A 20,297-nucleotide genomic window follows, 5' to 3' on the forward strand; every position below is an offset into this window, starting at 1 on the left:
TGTACGGAGATGATGCTCAAGTACTTGGATGAAATTACAAACGTCTCTCAACCATAAACCTTTCTTTGTGTACAATTCAATGAATACAAATTTCTCATGAGCATCTCTCAAACCCTGGCTCTGTTGCTCGAAAGTAGAGACAAGTTATATTCATACTGTCGCGACAGAAAGGTTGACATAATTCCCAACAGCCCCCTAGTCCCATGATCCCAACTGGTACTGCGTGTTACACATGTTGACCAGTTCCCAGCACTCTCCCATCATGGTATTCGGACCCTTGTCTTCCAATGCTCCCGCCGCCCCAGCCACGAACAAGGATGCCATCCAGTGGTCATCGGTGCCATGAGCTTCGCGGAAGCGCGGATGTTTCATCAATCGAGACAGCGCACGACGGACCTCAGGACCTCGATTCCGCAAGATAGCATCCTCAACCGCCTGGCGGAACTGCAATGCCCATGGCGCGGGAGCGACCGGCTGCGCAAAGTTATCACTAAACCGGAACATATGCTCCCAGTGGTTACGATAAAGATTATGCACCGACCCCCCACTACCGATGATCAACGTATCCTCGTACCGCAGTGGACGGAGGGCAGCACCCATCTTGACGTGGAAGTGTGGATCGTAGCGAGCGTTCATCGACACGAGAGTTGTTGGCAGGGGCACGCAATTGGGGAACATCCGGATGACGATTAGAAATGTATCGTGGATCCAATCGAATCGAGGCGCCGCTCGAGCGTTAAAACCCGCGGCCTGGAGCATATGCAATACGCGTTGCCCTCCATCCAAGTCCGGGGCCAGCTTATACGGTAGGTAGCGTTCATTTCGAACACCACCCATTGGGAGCTTCTTCGGGTCAGGGTTCATGCTGACCTCGACTGCGTCTCCTAGAGTTTCCCAGTGGGCACCCTGGGGAAGTGGACAGGTCAGTAGAAGTCGATAGGAGGTATGTCTGATGCAAAGAAGGGGGGTTATAACCATCATGACGACTCTCTTAATTCCTCGTCGGAGGGCTTCGTTTCCCACCTCCTCCCATATTCTCGCAGGCTCCGATTCCTCGCCCAGCATCATGGTCGAGCCATGTGCAAACAAAAACACCGGAGTTGGTTCTAGGATGCATGAGTTAGGGCTCAAGGTTCAGATAAAGAACATGCAGGCTTTGACTCTCACGGCCATACTTCCTTGGGATTCCATTGTCGTTGGATAGCCAGGGGGGGGGGGGGGGGGGGTTGTTACCGGCACAGGAAAGAAATCTTCCCCGACACAGGGCATATGATATCCAAGGGTTAGTTATCCAACAAGGCAATAGCTATGCCATCAGTTAACTGCTAAATGATCTTCACCGATTATCTGGTGGATGCCTGCGCCAAGGGGGATTGGGGGCTGCTGTGGGGTATACCTTCGTGGAGCCGAACCGATCTGGATCACAAGTCCGGGGCTGAGCAAATGTATGTATTGTACGATATGTTATACTTCCAGTGAGAACTTTCCAGTTTCATTCATCGCTTAGTCAGTTTCACCACTTCGAAAAGACAATATGTCGTTGGCAGCAGTATACGATACGGTGCGCTCCGCCTGGATTGAGGGCCGACTGGAGAACGTTCTTCAGAGGAAAAAAGAGCTCGCTGGCTTACATGCCGCATTGAGAGACCATGAATCGAGGTTAACTGCGGCCTTTGCACAAGGTTTGTATGAGCCTGTATTCGTTGGACCGCAAATTCATTTACTAAAGTTTGTGATTCGGCTGAAAAGATATTGATATTAGCGAAACTGCTGCGTCCCTGGAGATCAATGTGTGTCTGGCTGCGGTGGACAGGCTATACCATGGACTGGACTTTGCTGCTGTCCTCGCGCAGGAGAAGCTGATTCAGGTCGGCCAGCCATCTCCCATAAACCCAGTCGCACTTGGACCTGTCCTAATCCAAGCCGCATTGCCCTGCCCGCTTTCGTCCACGATCCTTCCATTAGCTGCCGCAGTCGCTGCGGGCAGCTGTTGTCTGGTCCAGCTGTGCCATGCATCGCCCACGATAAATGAAGCTCTTTCCGCCATCATTCGAACTAGTCTTGACCAAGAAGCGGTGGCTACAGTCGACGGTCTCATTTCTCCCGCAGCGTTGACCGGGATTCGCTGCGAAGCAGCGGTGCTACAAGACCCGGAAGGCATAGATCATTTTGCCAGCGCTCTGCGACAAAGCAATTCAGCTGTGCGAATCTACACCCCAGTGACTGGGCTCCCTGCGGTGTTTGTGGATCGTAGCGCCCCAGATCTGAACACGGTTGCCATCTGGTTACAACAGTCGATTCTCAAGGACCCGCGCCGGCATGTTGGACGAACACCTCGACTGTGCTTTGTCGACGAGTTCGTTCTGGAGAGACTGGTGTCTCTGTTGCAGCAGCGCTTGGGTCCAGTGGAGAATAATAATCAGCCCGTACCAGAGCCATCCGTCACCAAAGAGCTAGGTGATCTGCTGGCATCCTCTTTTCTCTCGCTGAAACAACAGGATCTATGGGCTACCGCGAATGCTCTATCGCCTCTGATCGCGCTACAACCGACCGAGTAAGCTTGACATAATCTTCTTCACACATCTAATGCCAAAGCATGATATTGACGTTCATCGCTGTTTCGTTTAGTTCAATTACACCAGAGACTATCGGCAAAGTTGCTACCAAGGTCACGAAGTCTTACTCTGGGATCCTCTTTGTTCCCGTCTCCAGCCTTGACCATGCGATCGACCTATGGAACAAAGTGTGAGTTTACCAATCCATGCTGTCTCTCCGGCCCTAGGACGCACTTGAATTAACTTCTTCCCATAGGATCGACGGCAAGTCTGCCTCGGCAACCTATGTCTTTGGCGAAGGGAAAGAGACCGCGTATCTCGCCCAGTTCCTCAATACCGAGAATTGTTTCATCAACCACATTCCACCCGAATCGTTCGGTAAGCAAATGGATAGATTCACTCACTTCCAATGAACTCTCCCAATTGACTCCTTCCCCCCTGCTAGTCATGATGGCACCCAATTCCGGACATGACACCTACGGGCTGCCATTTTCGCCCGCCGATTTCTCGCGCAACAAAGCCATCCACCAATGGTCTAACCGTGTCGGACGCTCCTCTTCCCACCGCGGTCCCGACTTGAGGGCTATTGCACAGCCTATCGGTGGTAGGCTGTCCTACTTCGAGCAGGGTCTTATTGTGGGGTTGGCTGCGACGGCCTTCGCGCTCCTTGGGAGTGGGATTGCTGCTTTCAAGGCTTGGAAATATTGGTTTTGAAGTAGACGAAAGCCTAATCCCAGTTTTTCGGGGGTGGTTTGAGAGTTCTTATACTGCTACTTTACCCCCCCCCCCCCCCCCCTCTCTCTCTCTCTTTATTGCTCGGTTTATAGATCATAGCCTCAGCTCTAGTTCTTTCTCATGGATGCATCCTCTATATTTTCCCGGAGCCCTAGGCACTTGGAGTTGTTTTGCCCAAAGACTCGGACAGCCTTGCTCAGTATACTTCTTTAAGTCCTTTAATAAGAGAAATGTGGTTCAAAAATGCTATTACTCTAGCCATTGATATTGCGGTGTGAGCTTGCTTCGATTGAGAAAGATCGCTGGGTAGTTATTGCCTGTTGGACCCTCACCTTCCGCCGTGGAGTTACCTGCAGCTGAGCCATAGCATTCCAGCAATTCAAGCAATTCATCTCCAAATTCCTGAGTAGCCACATCATTACCTGACCTTTTCAGGAAATATATGTTTTCTTTAACAGTGTCACAGGCACTGCAAACTATTAGCAATCGTCGTAGCATCTAGCTTTGTTCCAATTTGGTGGGAATCGGGAATATATAATAACCGCAGCTTGGACTACATCTTATAAAGCTAAGTAGTCAGATACAAAAAGGTCCTCCCGGTGAGCCCCACTTCATTTGAGAAATCACAGATGGGGAAGACCGAAAACGCAAAGAAACAAACAACTCAAAACGGCTCAACCAGAGGCACAACTAGATGACTGCAGTCATCTTGCCCCAGGTGAAGCGTATGCCGACCCTTATTCGGCAAGCCGAGGTGATCATTCAACAATTCAAACTCCATCATACTCATATAGTGACCGGCTACCTTGAGCACCAAGGACTCCCCCGGCTGAAAGACCATCCCCGCCGGCCAGATAGGCACGTCGAGACGACGAACCTCGTCCGCGGCAAGGACGGCTTCCTTTTTGTCGTGGCGATACTCGGGCCACGCGTTGGGATCTGCGGACGAGATCTTGGTCCCCGCATGAGTGGCTCGAAGCGCGCCTGTGGGTCCGAGATATTTGAGGAAACAACTGTTGCTGACCTCCTCGGGACTAGTCTTTGGCGGCGACAGCTGCTCTACGGAAACGTTCATGTGCTGCAGGATGACCCCCGATCGGTCCATCTTCCTGAGTTGGACGAATACGTCCAGGTCCTGCGGGAGACTGGCGGAGACGTGTAGGACTACCTTACTGTAACCGAGTAGCCAGGTGGGCTTTTGGAATTGGTAGTGGAATTGCAACTCCTCGGGGTTGTGATCGGGTTGCGTGGGGACAAAGTCGGCCGCGTAGGAGAGCGTAGACGCGGAAGACGGTGGCTGGGGAGACAGCTCGCCTCCCTCGGTCAGGTATAGCTTTTGGTATACTGTTTGAGGAACCGGGTATGCTGAAAACGGCTTGTTTTCAATTGGAGGCTGGTTTATACAACGAGACTCGGGATCAGCCGAACATCAATCAAGAATGGACCGGGGAAAAAGGGAAAAGCAATGTACCTCATTATAGGGCAGTAGGGATACCCGGACTCGGGGGGTCTTCTGCCAACCGTTTTGTAAATTCTTGGTGAAGTAGTCAAAGAATCTTCGGAGATCCTGCGTGCTCTCTTCTGAATACAAGTCGGACCACTCCTGCTTCGGATGCACCCGTAACCATTTAGTTTCGCAGCCCAACGCATTGAATCCGCCAATGGACCCACTCGTGTGAAGGGAAGTTGAGTAGCTCGCAAGCACATAGCATGGTGCCTTCACGCGGTGGAGCCGGGCTCGTTTGTCCTCCCAATAATCGTTGTACAGAGGAAACCGGTTCAGCATCTCGGTGATCGCCTCCACCTGTCCTCGACCTACCATAGACGACTCCAGGACTTTCCAGAACCTCTGATACGGGTAGGGCGTACCCCCACGGCACAGGGTATCCCGGTAGAAATCATTTGCTCCTTCCCAGGGAGCAAATGCAGCCAAACTGGGGGGCTGCTCCGCGGCAATAAACCATTGAGACATGGCAAGCCAGCTATTCCCGGCGAGGGCTACCTTTCCACTGCACCATTCCGTTTGAGCCACGTACTCAATTGCATCATAGCCATCGCGGCCATCCTGAGACCCCAGCCAGGGAATAGTGCCTTCCGAGTTCCAGCATCCGCGCAGGTCAACGTTCAGTACGGCATAATCGTGGCCCACCCAGTCGGCAGGGTCGAGTCCTTCGAACTTCTCAAACCCACTTAGCCTCTCCTCGGGTACTCCAAATCGTCCTTCGATCATATGCAATCCGTGAGGTCCTTGGATAGAAACAATATCAGCGCTGGAACCCTCGAGGGTGCAGTCTCGCTCACTCACCATTTCCGCCTTTGCCATAGGGACTCCAAATGAGGATGGCAGGGATGTTGGATTTCCCCTTGGGCCGGAAGATATCGCAATAGAGCTTGACACCATCGCGCATTGGAATGGCTACATCCTGTTCGAAGATCGTGGTGACAGGAAACGAGGCACTTTTAGCAGTCCTCTGGAATCCTTGGGGAAGCTCTGTCTTGGAAGGGCGAAAGGGAGCCGATTGGCTTGCAGCGCTATCCTCCGGCCGCATGGTCGGTGCCAGGGATACTTCAAAACCGGCAATTGAAAGAGTCATGATGGGATTGACGACTTGTAGAAAACAGATGTATAATTATGCGTTGAGTGGTGTAAGTCTTTTCGCCGAGTCCCTAGTCGACTGCCTGCCTGCTGGCCTTTATAGTATGTACTTCGCGAGTCCCCTCCTCCCCCGCTTCATTCCCCTTCCATGCTACATTTCATATGTTGAAACAACCGAGTGGGGAAAGCCAGTCAAAGCCGAACCATTGCCGAAGAGTGCAGGTAGGGAAGGCCAGGTTCACGTCAGTCCAGCATCAAGGATACTCAGACACGGGGTCAAAAGCGGAGGTGGTTTGCCCTCAGGGGGTGGGGCACGGAATTACTTCCGTACAAGACTCAAATCTAGGGTAAACGAACCGGTGGTAGCTGCGGAATGGCCTTCACAAAAATGAGGTTTGTGCAGCCGGTCGAGAGGGAGGATAGGTATATATAAGGTAGCAGTGTTATCGAGGAATCACAAAGAACAGGGGATAGCCAAGTCTAGTCTATCCACACCTTCCCTCTCCGCCTTCTTTGCAAGCTCATCGTTCTCTATTTCGCTCTCTCTCCTTTGCTCATCATGGGACTATCAGGCGATGAACCGCTTCGTCGCATTGTCACCACGCATCAGGACTCCAGATCTGCGATTCTGTTCGATAACCACCTCGAGCCAACCGAGGGCTTTGCTGCAAAGGCTGCTACTATCTGGATGACCAGGCAGTATCCAGCCGAGCTAACGAGCCTCGATGCAAGTACCGATCCCCGCAGTCGGCAGATGTACAGCAGGGGCTCTCTGATCCGCGTAGTGGACTTCCCCCCACACTCAGTCGGTCACAACCACCGCACCCAGTCTCTGGACTATGCCATCATTATGGATGGGGAGATGGAGATGCAGCTGGATGATGGATCTAGGACCAAGGTCCAGGCTGGAGACGTTGTCGTACAGCAGGCGGTCAGTCTTTCCCTTGCTTTCTGTTGAAGGGATGTTTTTAACCGGGAGTTAATAGACTATGCATCAGTGGCACAATGTCACAGATCGAGTCGCTCGTGTGATCTTCGTCCTGCTACCTTCCGAGCCGTTTGTTGTAGGCGAGGCCCTCCGCGACAAAGGCATTCCAGGGGCATTCCAGGTTCTCCACTAGTGTTTTTACGTACGAGTCAGCGATGTGCTCGGGTGAGTAGGAGCGAGGGGTTACTATTTCAAATGAGCTAAATGTGTCTGATATATCCAAATTCTTAAGTATACTATATGCGGTCGTTGTCTATTCTGTTCTTATACTCCCACCGCGGTGATTGAATTATTCATTGTTAAATGGTCAATTCAGTGATATCATATTCCTTGCAATGTCCTACACGGTTTGTGTAAAATAGGTATAAGCTGTACTTAATTACATAGAATATAGACTTCCATGTACGTCTAACTAATCTAACCACGTACTCTCAATTTGTAGTTAGAAGAAAGATCACTCCTGGTTCTCACGGATCGCCCGACACACCAAATCCCTAAACGATACAGGCAATCAATAACGAAACTTGTCAAATCCATTCGCACAAGTCGACCAATACTCACGTGTCCATGTAGGCTCGGATGCGAATAATCTGATTCTGATCATTAAACTCACACACCCAGGCATACTCGTTTGTGAAGGGCAGCCCATTCCAACACTTGGTATCCATGGCGCGCATCTCAACCACGGCCTGGTGGCCATCGCAGATGACGTTGCGGACTTGCAACTTCAACGGACTCGCCCAGGTGGAGCTGAGGCTCTTGGTTCCTTCGTGGAACTCCGCCTTGGACTTGTACCGCCCTGCGATGGGGCAAAACGTCCCTGCAGCAGGATGAGGTGGGCTCCGTGTAAGTGCTATGAAACTTCCATGGGGGTTGTTTGTGGATTATAGATGTCTACCTTTCACTTCCCAATCCACATCATCCACAACATGCTGGAAGAAGGATGGGGCGTTTCCTTCCTCGAACGAGGCGAAAATAGCGCGGACTTGCTCTGTGGTAGGCATCTCGAGTCTTCAAGTTCGGTGATAAGAGTGGATTCTTTCTCGTAATGAACAGTATGGTCAATAGTTGATTCATGAAATGGGGCTACTTTCAAAGGGCAATCATTGACTAAATTCAATATTATCAAGGGGAAGGGGAGGGATACAAAGCAAAGATAACCGGGTGGAACGACCCCGGCTCGGTGGAGACTGAGTGAGAGAGGGAAGTTCCGAGTGGGCAGCCGCCGTCAAGGGGTCTGGTATCCTCCCCTTATTTGTGTGCGGTGCGGCTGGTTCCGTTGCTGATATAATAGTCTGGTATAGACTGAGATCCTTTATTCCCGGTAGTTCGAAAAGCAAGGATTCAGTTTTCTGTCGACATGCCATTGAAAGTCATTGTCGTTGGAGCCGGCTTGGCTGGCCTTGGTGCCGCAATTGCCCTTAACCGTGCTGGTCACAATGTCCAGGTATCTTTCAATCGACCTCCAGTGGGATATAGCTTTTCGAGCAAGGCTGACCCCGTGAATACAGGTCATCGAGCAGTCCAGATTTCTGAACGAAGTGGGTGCGGCTATCCATGTAGCGCCTAACGCCACCCGCATTCTTCGGGCCTGGGGATGTGACATGGGAAGCATGCAGTCGGTTCAATGCAATGGTCTGCAGGTGTGGGACTCCCAAGGCAATCTGCGCTGGACCCCGATTGTGCGTGATAAGTTATACCAAGACTCTCTCAGCCGGTGGTCAAAGCTAATGGAATTGGTTTCTCCCACGCACAGGTGACCAAGGAGTTGCAACAGAAGCTTGATATCACGGACGATTGGGTTCTAACCCACCGTGTGGACCTGCACAATACTTTGCGCACAGCTGCTGCTCAAACTGTTGACGGTCGTGCTGTAGATATCAAGCTGGGCTCTCGTGTAGCGTCTGTGGTGAGTTGGCCTTTGTCCCTTCTTGTGACGGAATGACCCTAAGTGACATTATTAGGATGCTGAAGCCGGCGTGGTGGTTCTCGAGAATGGCACCACACTCACGGGTGATCTCATCATTGGCGCCGATGGTATTCACGTACGTCAATGTCGAAATTCCCTACTCGTGTGTATTCCGTGCTCACCATCTAACGCCTCCCGTGGCAGTCCCGGTCCGTTCGAGAGGTCATCGGCGAAGAATCTAGCAAAGAAAGCACGGGGCAGAATTGCTTCCGCTTCCTCGTTCCCGTGAGCAAGATGCAGAAGGACCCCGAGACTGCCTCCTTGCTGGGAAGGATGGGTTTAGATGGCGTGCACGCCTTTACGGCCGAGGACCGTCGTCTCGTCATCTACCCCTGCCGTCACGGAGACTTACTCAACGTTGTGGCGATTCACCCTTCCGAACCCACCGGCGCCGTCAAGGAATCATCCTGGCTCGACTCTGCAAGCCTTGATCACCTCCTCGAGGTTTACCAGTCCTTCGGGCCCGAGCTGCGTCGAATGTGCTCTATGGCAGAGGATGTTAAACTGTGGAGCCTTGCTTCCCGCAAGCCTGCTAGGACCTTCGTCAAGGGCAAATTGGCCCTCGTTGGAGATGCTGCCCACCCAACACTACCGCGTAAGACGACACTGCTCCTATTACTCTACCTCGATTGGGCTGTGGCTGATACATTCCGGATTAGACCAAGGGCAAGGAGGCGCCCAGGCGTTTGAGGACGGCGCTGCCTTGGGAGCCGTCTTCCCCGGAGAGGTTTCCCCAGAGCAGGTGGCAGACCGGTTGAACGCTTATAATACGGTTCGCTACAAGCGGGCCCTCACCGTGATGTTCATGTCCAAGACTCATGATGAACGCCGCAGCGAGATGTTGGAGGAGCTCCGGGCCTACGTGCCGGATGCAGAACTGCCCGACAGCATGTTTTCCTACACCTGGGCATCTTACCCTGCCCGCGAGGCACTGGTTCTTCTCGGGGCGGAGTGAAATCCTCTATGTATCATCTGGCCCACATGTCCGTGGGAACAAGAAAAAGTTAGCAGGGTGTTGTCCCGTGGTTGTGAGTTGCACTCGGGTGCCACACGGCTCAGTACAGTTGCCGAGTGGTACCCGAGAGACCCAATGATGGTTGGAACCAAACCAACCCACACTACGTAGAGCCAATGAATGTAAATGAAACTAGTCTCTGGAGCAGTTTCTCCGCTGATCGCCACCCCGTCTTCCTCGTTCTCGTCCATCTGTTACGTAATGGGTTCCAAACCAACTGGCCTACTGTCGTGCAGTCCCGATTCACCTCAGATTATTAGCAGCACGGCTTCCCAGACCGACCAAAGGCCGAGACAGCGAGCAACGTGAGCATGCAGGCCACAGAGCTGTATTGTGCCAGTTGCACTGCCTGGTTTCAACGACGAGAGCACTACGAGCGGCATATAAGAATCCACACCAAGGAGAAACCGTTTGTACGGATAAGAAACTCTGTTCAACACCGGCGGAAGGAATGATATGCGATAGCTGATACAGGGTACCATCCAGGCGTGCACCGAATGCGGTTATCCCTTTAGTCGCGTGTAGGCTCCCTCCATCCCTTCCACAGATGTCTCGGACGGCGGATTTGCTGACGTGGCATCTCCGCGGCTTCCCGTCGTGCGCGACTCCATCTGTAGAGATTCCCTATCGCGTCATTATAATACCGTTCATCGTCAAGGCCAAGGTGCGGAGGTCAGAGATCGAGCTGATGGCCGACGTCGAGTCGCGAAGGCCTGCAAGCCATGCAATGCCTCCAAAGTGCGGTGTGATGGGCAACAGCCCTGTCAACGATGTATCAGTCATGACACCGATTGCTACTACGAACAAACTCAGAAGCGCAGAATCGAGCCGCCAACGTCTGCTGGAAGCTCGTCCACTTTCCCGCCTGCTAAGCGTCAGTCTCGCCATACTCCTGAACCTAAGACCAATCCCAGGAGGGAAGTAGGACATCATCATGCGGCGCAAACTCCCTCCACTATTGACCATCGAAGTGTATCTGTCACCACGCCACATCTGGAAACCCCAGACCCTAGTGCAGGTCTACCAGATCTCTTGGATACTACCGCTGAAACTGCCCAGGAGTTATATGGTGAACTGCCACTGCTTTCAGAGCTGGTAGACCTGGAGGGCCTCGTGGAGCCCGACTTGGGGCCTGTCTGGTCGGACATGTTCCAACCATGTCTCCAGGAGGACCTTACGGATATGAGGCTAACGTCCTTGATCGAGACTCCCCCGACCCGGGATATGTCGTTCTCTGGGGACAACATGCGCCGACAGCCGGCGCTGCCACTGACTCCCTCCGCGGTGAGCGAGATATACGACGGTCGATGCTCTCCGAGGCCTGAACAAGAGGCGATGGGACCCCGAGCCTATCATCCAACCGTCATCAGCGTAGACGCCCAACTAAGCTTCCCAGACCTTGGGGGAGTCCGCTTCGACGATATCGACAGCGAAGACCTGGCTCACGTTGCGGAGGTCAGCCAGACTGTCCTGGACGAAGCGACGCGACTCACCCTCACTCTGCAAACCGCCCCCAGCTTTCCCCCGTTTCTAAACTGGCAGCTTCCACCCCGGCCCATACTCAACAGCTGGGTCCAGCTCTACTTCGAACACTTCCATCCCATCTTCCCCTTACTCCACAAACCCTCATTCGGCGGTCCAGCCACGCACTGGCTCCTAACCTTCGCCGTCGCCGCCATCGGCGCGCAATTCTCACGACTCCCCGAGTCGCAGACCTGTGCGCGCGCCATGCAAGAGCTCATCCGCCGATTCACCATCCATCTATGCGAGCACCACAATCGAAACGGCCGCGAGCTGTGGCTAACGCAGGTCGTCCTTCTGAACCAGATCGCCTTTCGATACTCCGGCGAACGCCGCGCCTTGGAGATCGCCGAGATCTACCAGGCTCTTCCCATCACCTTGGCTCGTCGAAAGCAGCTATGTACCACAACTATGTCGCTTCGCAAGATTTCAGAGCTGGAGTTACCACAGAACCAGCGATGGCAGATCTGGATTCTCGACGAGGAGCGCCGGAGGACCGGAATTGCTGTTTGGGTAGGCTGCTCTCCCCCTCGCTGTTTATCTGTATGCCGGTGGCTGACTATTTCTCTTCCCGGGCCCTCCGGGAGCCTTGGAAGCATGAAGCTGCTGGACTCGGCCTTTCGCACTCACTTCGATCTCACGAGACTCATGGGTGATCGCGATATGCAAAACACTCTCCCTCAGCGGGAGGAGCTCTGGGAGGCGTTGACGACCGAGGCCTGGGCGAGCCTTACACAAAATCTAGGTTGGTTTGGCTATTCTCACGAACACATTTCCCATGCATCGCTGCGTGAGCAGAGTGAAGAAAGTGAACACCTGGCTAATACACAACCCCCGGGGGCTTTAGGGACTCACCCCTCTAAAACACTGCATCAACTCGCCCGAGACGGCGACTGGATCGCCGCGTGGAACGCGACAGGGACTCTCGGAAAGCAGGCGATCCTTCAGCTCCTAATCAACAGCATTTACGACCAGGCAGGGCGCAGCCCTGATTCAGCGTCGCGAGGCGGAGCAGGAAGAGGCGAGCCCCTGGACCAAGCAACAGCGGAGCAGGGGTTGCGCACGCTTCTCACCGTCACAGAGCTACCATCGACATCACCGTCGGAGGTGAAAGCCAACACGGCGCACCGGATCGGGATCCTAGGCGGGTTAATGATGTCGCAGGCACCGGGGCGGATGCCGCTGCTGGGCACGGCGTTACGGCTGGCCTATCGGCGGTACGACGAGGCGGGACGACAGGGGCTGGCGAGGGAGTGGAGAGCCGCTCCGCGCGAGGGCCGTATGGCTGTGGTGTATGCGGCGCAGACACACTCGGCGCTGGTCATCGCCGTGGGGTCTGGGGCCGGTGCAGCGCAGCACTTCTCGTTCCCGGTGCTCCTGTTCCGCGCTACCCTGCTGCTCTGGCTGTTCTCCACACTGGCGCCTGTCCCACCACCCGAGACTGAGCCCGATTTCGCGGCCACTCCTTCGGTGGTTCTTGGCTGTGGCGGGGGAAGCGGTGGGATGTTCATGAACCAGGATCCGGCGGCGCAGGCGCGCTGGGTTGAGACGGGGTTTCCGTGTCGTCTTAAACTCGCCGGTATTGGCAACTTCATGTCGTCGACGGGCCGGGCCAGACTGTTGGAAGAGTCCTTGTCGGGGATGAGATCCCTGCGCGGCTGGGGCATTAATGCTATCTACGAACAGCTGCTGGCTGGTCTTCGGTGTCAAGAGAATTGAGGGTTGTTCCTGCAGTACATAATTAGTGTGGATGTGTGTATAATATAGTCCCGGTGGGAATTCGCTATTTCGCCTTCCACTCGTTTCGGCTCCACTTTGATCTTCCATTTTGGTCTTTTTCCCGTTGCATTAGAAAGAAATATGAAAAAAATAAAGAAAAACAAAAGAATATGAGAGAAAAATTGACTGTCTAGACAATCTGATAACGTGCAACGCCCATGTCCCTCCAATTTGCCACTCACCTGAGCGAACTCTTGTCATCCAAGACGCTCGCTCGAGTGACCGTCTTGCCACGATGTCGCATACCGACAAAAAACAGGCCCAAAGCGACGAGCCACTCCGACCAGAGGATCGGCAGCGCTCGGTAGAGATACGGGTTGCATCCGTCTGTCCAGATCTGCAGCAGAACCTCGTACAGCTCGTAGGCGGGGAAGGCGTAGCCGATGCGGTAGAAGCCGGGCGACAGCTCGAAGGGGATGATGCTGCTGGAGACGTTGAGGATGATCCAGGTCAGCACGAAGAAGGGCAGGAAACCGGCAGGGAGGAATGCGGCAACGAAGTCGATGAACAGGAAGTGCAGGTGCATGACGAGCCAGATGGCCATCCAGCTGAGGGCGAACTGTCCGCCGGTCAGGGCCCAGCTCTCGCGGAAGGCCCAGATGTAGCCGGTCATGACGAGGGCGCCGACAAAGCTGTAGACGAGGGAGAGGGCTATGCGCAGCAGGAGGTGCTGGCGGGTCGAGAGCCGGTCTCCCAGGGCGAATTGAGCGGAGAGACTGTTCAGCGCCATGATGAAGAAGAACTGCTGGATGATCGGCATCACCATGGACACGTTGTTGTAGTAGAACCGCACGCCTTGGTCCGTCGGCGCCACGTCCACCGCTGTTCCCCCGACGGGAAGCAGGAGCGTCGCTGCGATGGCTGGGTCGGTGAGGTTACTGCTGCTTGCCGCTGCGAGCAGCCCTGCCCCGTGCGTCTGGGCGTACACGGCTGCGGTAATTTGCACCAGCTCCGTCAACTGCGAGTAGACGCCCGTCGCGTAGGCCGAGTATTTGGTCCCTTTCCAGTAGTACTGCAGCGCCTGCGAGCGATCGTAGGCCTGCGCCGCCTCGGGCGACTGCACTGCCGCCGTCAGCTGCGTCGAGGCGTTGGTGCGAGCGTAGATCGCCCCCCCAGTACTTGCCCTTGCAGACGGCTTGCTCAATCTCCCGCTCCGTCGGGTACTCGCTGACAGGATGTTGCTCGAGAGTGACGACTGCCGGGCTCTGCATGGTGTTGTAGGCGGCGAGCACCGACTGGCCAATTGCCCCCTGGTCGTAGTCCACGTAGAGTACGTGCATAGCGCTGTACCGTTGCGAGTCGTGGAACGCTGTTCCGTAGATATAGCACATGTTGGCCAGGAAGAGAAGCTGCAGGGCGATAAATGCTCCAGCGATGCCGACCCAGAACCGTCCAGGGAGCATCATTTCGTATAATCTTTGGGATAATTTTAAAGGCAGAGACTGAATGTGGAGTAAGGAGTGGCAGTGACGGCAAAATCAAAATATGGCCTTTGTTCCGGAACAAAATGATGTAGAAGAGCAAGAAAAGGTAGCAAAGACTTTGAAAAGGAATGTACGCAGTAAGAACACTTCAGAGTCTCTGGAATGCCACGATATATGAGAGAAGGTATTTAACTCGTCATGATGTAAGCCTTTACCTGCGAATGAACTTTAGGATTGCACTAGTTGCATGTTGAACCATGGCAACGCCGTCCGATCCGTAAATTATCAACTGAATAAGAGCAGAAAAAGATTTACCAAGACCCATATCGGCATGTCCCACTTCGGCCCGTCTTGTTCGATCTCAATATCTGTAGCCTTGCAAAAAGACTTTCCAGAAGCCTGCGGAAAGGTCGGCAGTTGGGTGTGCGTTCCTGCACGTTGTGAAGAACCGAGATAAATCCGATATCAGCAACGCCCCATGACACTGGGGTCAACGGGGGGGTTACTCTTAAAAAACAAACCCGCACCTCAGTTTGGTGCGGTGTGGTTGCGGATTCTGCGGTCCTAAATGGCAACCCTTGTTCTCTGTTCTGCCGATTTTACTACCAGTTGCAGGGGTTGTCCGTTCCCGCGCTACAGGCCGTTAGTGAGGATTAGAGAAGATTAGGATTTGGGGTTGGTTTGATTTTGGGAGGAGATTCGGTGATTGGGAGATTGGGAGATTGGTTCTGGAGGGAGAGTGGAAATGTCTGCCTGAGGAATCGGGCACCATGGACGTCACCGGAGTAACATGTCTCCGGTACATACCTCAGGCATCAGATTTAAATACCTGAGGCAGCTACACGTGCCACGGGACGCCGCATGCGGCCCGACCGAATGACGGCATGACGCCGGTCAGCCGAGGTCCAGCGCTGCGCCATTTTGCGCGCTTCACCCCACTATGGAGGGGATATAAAGACGGGGACTGAGGGGTTGCGCTGGCTGGACTTTGCTCGAGCTGCCAAATCTCAATTCCTGACTCGCATCTTTCTTTCCTCTGCACAAATTGTGACCTCCTATCTCCAACTTTCTCTCCAGAACCATACAATACTAAAACATACTCCAACAACATGCCTCCTATCGCCCTCGAAGACCCTCCCACCACCACAACCACTGTCAACCCCAAAGACTTGCCTCCGCCCACCCACCCCGGCAAACTGCACGTCCACCGCTCCTCCAAACCCTTCGCGTCCGGCGCAACCTCCCAGACCAGCCTCCCCGCCGGGTCCGTCTTCACGCCCATCACCGGCACCACGTCCTCGCACAAGGCCTACACCTCGGTCCAGACCGGCCGCGACAGCCACATCGAGCTGAACTCCGACCTGGTCTACTGCAACCACTCGTGCGCGCCCACGCTGGACTTCGACATGCACGCCATGCAGGTACGCGTCGTGGCCGGGCGGGACCTCAAGGTCGGCGATCCGCTTACGTTCTTCTATCCGAGTAGCGAGTGGGAGATGGACCAGGCGTTTGAATGCATGTGTGGTGCGGAGTCGTGTAAGGGATTTATCAAGGGCGCAAAGGAGATGTCAAGGGACCAGCTGAAGGGGTACTGGTTGAATCCGCATATTACGGAGTTGTTGGATGAGAGAGATGCGAGGGCTGACGCGTCGGGTTCGGCGACGGCTTAGATTCATTTATTATGTTCTATGGTTTAGATGCATAGAGGGTTGCTGTTTGTGTTGGGGTGTTCTGAGCGTTTTTGTTGTTTATGTGCGTCTATGAGGTGCATGGTGTGGTGCATGATGATAGAGATAGACGATCATACAATCCTATGTGTATAGATGACAGTCATACTGTTGTACAAAAAATGTCAATGAATTAAAGAAATAGGTTTAATGGTATATCAATTACGACCAGTCCTTAATGCAAATGCATATCTAAACCCCGTCCCCGACCTTGTCCTCCGCTCGCCCGATAAATCCACCCCCACACCACACCACACCACATCCCGCATCTCCTCAATCCACCACCAACACGTCAGATACCTACACAACGCCATTCACCCAACACTGTCAATGTGACTGCAAACTCCGGCGCAGTGAGGGTTTCGAAATTACATGTCCAGGGAAGAGAGAGCCGAACCAACTCAGAACAGACAATATTAATCTTATCTCAGGTATGATCATCTACGTCTAGATTAGAGTTGAGGCTCGACACGAGGCATTCCGGCTATTTTAAATGGACACGGATAGTCCACGTGCCCACGTGGAATCCCGGACATTCCGCATTCCAGAACCCCTCCTTTATCGCGACGATCCGTGCGCCCGGAAACATGGACATGTTATCATCGGATGTATGGAAGTAGATTATGTAGATGAATGTGGAGGTGGTGGTATGATCGCTGCGACTAGTCTGGTATATATATTTTGGTGGGGATGTTGTGGGGGTAGCGCGTGCTGGACTGCTACGGGGAGGTATATATTTATCCCGATGAGGAAGGTAGATATTTAATAATGTAGTATTGCAGAAAGCTTAGGCGGAATTACGGAGATCAGCGACAACATGTATACATAACTTTTTAAATGGTTGCTGACCATCCAGGGATGATGAACATTAACATGTGTTGTCCATGCTAAATTATGTTCGATCTTGAATCATAACATTTTATCTTATAGGAGTTTATATGGTCTTAGATAGCTGTGCAAAAATATATACAGCTAACTGCTCCTCAATATTCAGATTAATCATAATCGATTTGGTCAGACTACCATTTCTTAACAGAAAAGATACAGTCCAGTTACTTATTCTAGTACGTGCTGAACCACACCAAATGACAAACTCAAGTAGAGTCGATTATCTCTATCTAATTATAACTATTTAGATCATTTAAATCGTTGTATCCTCCACATATCTGTAGCCCCTCTGCACCACCTAATGCATCGTGGCACCACAGAAACTACAATAATTATCAAATTACCATTAGGATCATAACCCTCATAACTCAAAACCGAAAGACGAGCCGCTTAGCAGCTGAACTCAACCCACCAACCCGTCTCCTCATTCTGCTCCAGGAAGACATATTCACCGTTGTAAACCAACTCCAGACGGAACTCAAGGTCCTCCTTGCAGTCGACCCCTCCGACAGGGCTGGACCGAGCACCGGGGGTATCGGGCCAGAAGGCGAAGTCCGCAGAAGTGATCTTCGTGTCGCCGTCGTAGACAGCCACCCGCGAGTTGTTGCCAGACTTGAAGTTGCGCTCCTCAGGGATGTCCCAGCCAAGCTTGCAGTCTTTGGCCGCGGAGGGGAGCTTCCAGGAGATCGTCTGCTGCCATTCGCTGGTGTTCGACTTGCTGATGTTCAGGTTGGGAGTGGAGATGGAGGCGCCGGCGGGCTTGACGAAGAGGGTTTCCATGTGAGGCTGGAAGAGCTTGGTTGTTTTGCCGGAGGAGGGACAGGACGCGGGCTCTTCGGTCTCATCGTCGGAGGAGTCGTCGTCGTTGTCATCGTCGGAGCCGCTCTTGGAGTTGTCGTCATCGGAGCTGTCGTCCTTGTTGTCGGGGCAGCCGTCCTTCAGAGCGCAGGGGTCGACGGAGCAGCAGCCGCGGAAGTTGTTGATGTGGCAGACGTAGAAGTTCGTGTTGACGTCGCACTGAGTGTCATCGCGAGCAGTCAAGGTCGATCGCTCGGTGGTGGGCAGAGCAGCGGCGAGAGGAGCACTGAGCAGGCTAGCAGCCATGCAAAGGACGGGGGCGCGGAACAACATAGTGAAGGCTGTTTGAATGCAGTGGGAAAGAAAGCAGAGTCTATTGAAGTGTATGGAAGATTGTTTGAATGGTTTGGAGTGTGGAAAGATGCTTGGAAAGTGTGCTTGTGATGCTGATGATAAAGTCAATTCTACAGCGAGGACCAGGCCATATTTATATCCATCCCAACGACGCACTCCCATCCATCTCGTCTCCATCCAAGCCATCACCAGAAAGAGGCCTAACCAAGACCCAGAATTAGGCCATGACGGCAGATGAGGCTCTGAATGCCGCGTCCGAACCACAACAAAGATGTTGGGAGCCGCCAAGATCGACTAATGCGAACCCACTTCTTTGTCCTGATCCACGCCCGCTCGCTAGAGTGCGGCTTTTGCTCACAACCGAGCATTCAAGCCAATGGGCATTTTCCAACACTGCGCCTGGATCTCGCTGGCAGCCAAGACCCCGACGGCGGAGTAGGGCTGTGCTGATCCGGTGAGCCGCCTATGGGAAGCCGCGGAGTCAGGCATACCCGGTAGGGCGGCTCCACATGGCTGCGTACGGTTAATCCTGATGCTATTATTATGACCAGCTAGCTAGCTTATCCATGTGTTCATCGCTCGTGGTACATGAGCCTGGCTGTGCTGGCTGGACGAATCGTGGTGTTTGGCTCGGGATATGGTTACATCCGTGGGTGTGCTACACGTGATGTATCTGATTTGGACGCCGTAAAAGTAAGACACGGTCGATATAGCTCACGGCTCAAAGAACGACCCCCTGTCAATAAGAGTATGAATAGCAGTCGGAGGCTATGCTATGCACGATCCCGATCGCAAGCCACGAGCATAGCTGTAGCTGTTTTTAGGCACCTCAACCATCGCGACAGTGCTGCCCTAGCAACACGGTTAGTATGATAACCTGTACGATGATTCGGAAGAGCGGTGTATAATTATGCAGTAAAACAAACAGGATACTGTTTTCGGTGGTAATCTGTTGCAATTAGCGCATCCTGTACGCGGGCTCCAGCCTCATTCTTTGCCCAAAATTAAGCGTTGTGGGTATTGTGGGGTTAGTTGATGTTGGATTTCCCGTTATACTCCGTCTTTTGGACGGACATAGTGGAGGCCACAAGGGAAGAGAACCATCATATCGATTTCCAACTGAAGTCTTTCGTATGATTGGTCACGTCGTATTTCATCCAAGCGGATTTAAGGCAGCGTATGTTCTAGAATGCTTTCCTAAAAAATATGCACCTTCCTAATTGGGTTTCCTATGATAATCCTGAGGCCTGTAGTCTTCCTTAGTACTATTCTTTAGAGTAGATAATACGATTTTAGGTTAGTAACTATGATTTATGCACACCGTTCAGTAGTTCACGCTCGCTATTTTGCTACCCCTAGTCGCTCTCGCATAACAGATTTCAAACCCATGACGTACTTGCTCTGGATGATTTCGGGCATGAATAAAACTTCTAGACGGGCCACTTTGGTGGATTCCATGACAGATGCTACTCCGGACATCCTACTCCGTACAAGCATGGAGAGTTGGGAACTATGGACGGGCTAAATCCTTTTCACAGCCTTGTCACCCTGGAGTAGCGCCAACACAATTTAAGTCTATTTTCAGCCTCCACAAAAGCCGCACTCGTTGTAACGTAGCATATAAGGTCCCGGCCCACAGGCAGTGGAAGCATTGCGCGTAGATTAATCCCTCTTTGAGGCTATTTGTAACCGAGGCCAACCGATGACTGTTTTGTTTTGTTCTAGTGGCTAGTCTTGGGCAAGCAAGTCATTGATCGGCTAAAACTGACGCATGTGAACAGAAACTGTAGGTACTATTTTTATATCGCAATGAGTTCTCCAATATGTAATGGTTCTATTGTTATTGTCTATATGGCTTGTTATTTGGTAAGATCAAAGAGCATCCTATTATTAGAGCACCGAAAAGGATCATAAAGCCAAGGAGGATTGATAGGTAATTGTGGCTTTG

At 52.8% G+C, this 20,297-nt stretch overlaps 10 protein-coding genes across 10 annotated transcripts; 5 read left to right on the top strand and 5 right to left on the bottom strand.

The window, feature by feature from the left end:
* Window positions 1-195: 195 nt before the first annotated feature.
* On the bottom strand, window positions 196-1,191 carry P170DRAFT_447578 (DODA-type extradiol aromatic ring-opening family dioxygenase; the record flags this gene model as incomplete). The annotated part of the gene is made up of 3 exons (XM_024850893.1): window positions 196-906; window positions 976-1,106; window positions 1,176-1,191. 3 exons carry the CDS (start codon window positions 1,189-1,191, stop codon window positions 196-198), a joined length of 858 nt encoding a protein of 285 aa, XP_024702949.1.
* A 343-nt stretch (window positions 1,192-1,534) lies between these two features.
* On the top strand, window positions 1,535-3,269 carry P170DRAFT_426884 (uncharacterized protein; the record flags this gene model as incomplete). Its single annotated transcript, XM_024847740.1, has 5 exons — window positions 1,535-1,682; window positions 1,750-2,554; window positions 2,629-2,745; window positions 2,812-2,933; window positions 3,001-3,269. 5 exons carry the CDS (start codon window positions 1,535-1,537, stop codon window positions 3,267-3,269), a joined length of 1,461 nt encoding a protein of 486 aa, XP_024702950.1.
* Window positions 3,270-3,954: 685 nt separating this feature from the next.
* P170DRAFT_359752 (CocE/NonD family hydrolase) lies at window positions 3,955-5,884 on the bottom strand (the record flags this gene model as incomplete). The annotated part of the gene is made up of 3 exons (XM_024844374.1): window positions 3,955-4,683; window positions 4,762-5,537; window positions 5,596-5,884. 3 exons carry the CDS (start codon window positions 5,882-5,884, stop codon window positions 3,955-3,957), a joined length of 1,794 nt encoding a protein of 597 aa, XP_024702951.1.
* Window positions 5,885-6,445: 561 nt separating this feature from the next.
* Window positions 6,446-7,007, top strand: P170DRAFT_360870 (cupin domain-containing protein; the record flags this gene model as incomplete). Its single annotated transcript, XM_024844440.1, has 2 exons — window positions 6,446-6,817; window positions 6,873-7,007. 2 exons carry the CDS (start codon window positions 6,446-6,448, stop codon window positions 7,005-7,007), a joined length of 507 nt encoding a protein of 168 aa, XP_024702952.1.
* A 321-nt stretch (window positions 7,008-7,328) lies between these two features.
* P170DRAFT_476334 (nuclear transport factor 2 family protein) lies at window positions 7,329-7,878 on the bottom strand (the record flags this gene model as incomplete). Its single annotated transcript, XM_024853338.1, has 3 exons — window positions 7,329-7,368; window positions 7,436-7,694; window positions 7,773-7,878. The coding sequence occupies 3 exons, from the start codon at window positions 7,876-7,878 to the stop codon at window positions 7,329-7,331; spliced, it is 405 nt and encodes a 134-aa protein (XP_024702953.1).
* A 356-nt stretch (window positions 7,879-8,234) lies between these two features.
* P170DRAFT_360530 (putative salicylate hydroxylase) lies at window positions 8,235-9,798 on the top strand (the record flags this gene model as incomplete). Its single annotated transcript, XM_024844418.1, has 6 exons — window positions 8,235-8,321; window positions 8,386-8,556; window positions 8,631-8,783; window positions 8,839-8,919; window positions 8,988-9,438; window positions 9,503-9,798. 6 exons carry the CDS (start codon window positions 8,235-8,237, stop codon window positions 9,796-9,798), a joined length of 1,239 nt encoding a protein of 412 aa, XP_024702954.1.
* Window positions 9,799-10,169: 371 nt separating this feature from the next.
* P170DRAFT_361458 (uncharacterized protein) lies at window positions 10,170-13,098 on the top strand (the record flags this gene model as incomplete). The annotated part of the gene is made up of 5 exons (XM_024844468.1): window positions 10,170-10,271; window positions 10,345-10,379; window positions 10,476-11,892; window positions 11,983-12,124; window positions 12,227-13,098. The coding sequence occupies 5 exons, from the start codon at window positions 10,170-10,172 to the stop codon at window positions 13,096-13,098; spliced, it is 2,568 nt and encodes an 855-aa protein (XP_024702955.1).
* Window positions 13,099-13,336: 238 nt separating this feature from the next.
* Window positions 13,337-14,564, bottom strand: P170DRAFT_465267 (SNG1 family protein; the record flags this gene model as incomplete). Its single annotated transcript, XM_024852308.1, has 2 exons — window positions 13,337-14,233; window positions 14,292-14,564. 2 exons carry the CDS (start codon window positions 14,562-14,564, stop codon window positions 13,337-13,339), a joined length of 1,170 nt encoding a protein of 389 aa, XP_024702956.1.
* Window positions 14,565-15,510: 946 nt separating this feature from the next.
* Window positions 15,511-16,448, top strand: P170DRAFT_437437 (uncharacterized protein). The gene has a single exon (XM_024849365.1). The coding sequence runs from the start codon at window positions 15,692-15,694 to the stop codon at window positions 16,250-16,252; it is 561 nt and encodes a 186-aa protein (XP_024702957.1). The 5' UTR covers window positions 15,511-15,691; the 3' UTR covers window positions 16,253-16,448.
* A 972-nt stretch (window positions 16,449-17,420) lies between these two features.
* Window positions 17,421-18,571, bottom strand: P170DRAFT_437438 (uncharacterized protein). Its single transcript, XM_024849366.1, has one exon. It carries the CDS (start codon window positions 18,326-18,328, stop codon window positions 17,588-17,590), a length of 741 nt encoding a protein of 246 aa, XP_024702958.1. The 5' UTR covers window positions 18,329-18,571; the 3' UTR covers window positions 17,421-17,587.
* Between the last annotated feature and the right edge of the window lie 1,726 nt (window positions 18,572-20,297).

The sequence above is a fragment of the Aspergillus steynii genome (genome assembly GCF_002849105.1).
Source record: "Aspergillus steynii IBT 23096 chromosome Unknown P170scaffold_5, whole genome shotgun sequence".
NCBI classification, from domain to species: Eukaryota; Fungi; Ascomycota; class Eurotiomycetes; order Eurotiales; family Aspergillaceae; genus Aspergillus; species Aspergillus steynii.

Excerpts from the sequence above, each read along its gene's own strand:
- P170DRAFT_437437 (XM_024849365.1), top strand. The coding sequence starts at position 15,692 with ATGCCTCCTATCGCCCTCGAAGACCCTCCCACCACCACAACCACTGTC.
- P170DRAFT_437438 (XM_024849366.1), bottom strand. The coding sequence starts at position 18,328 with ATGTTGTTCCGCGCCCCCGTCCTTTGCATGGCTGCTAGCCTGCTCAGT.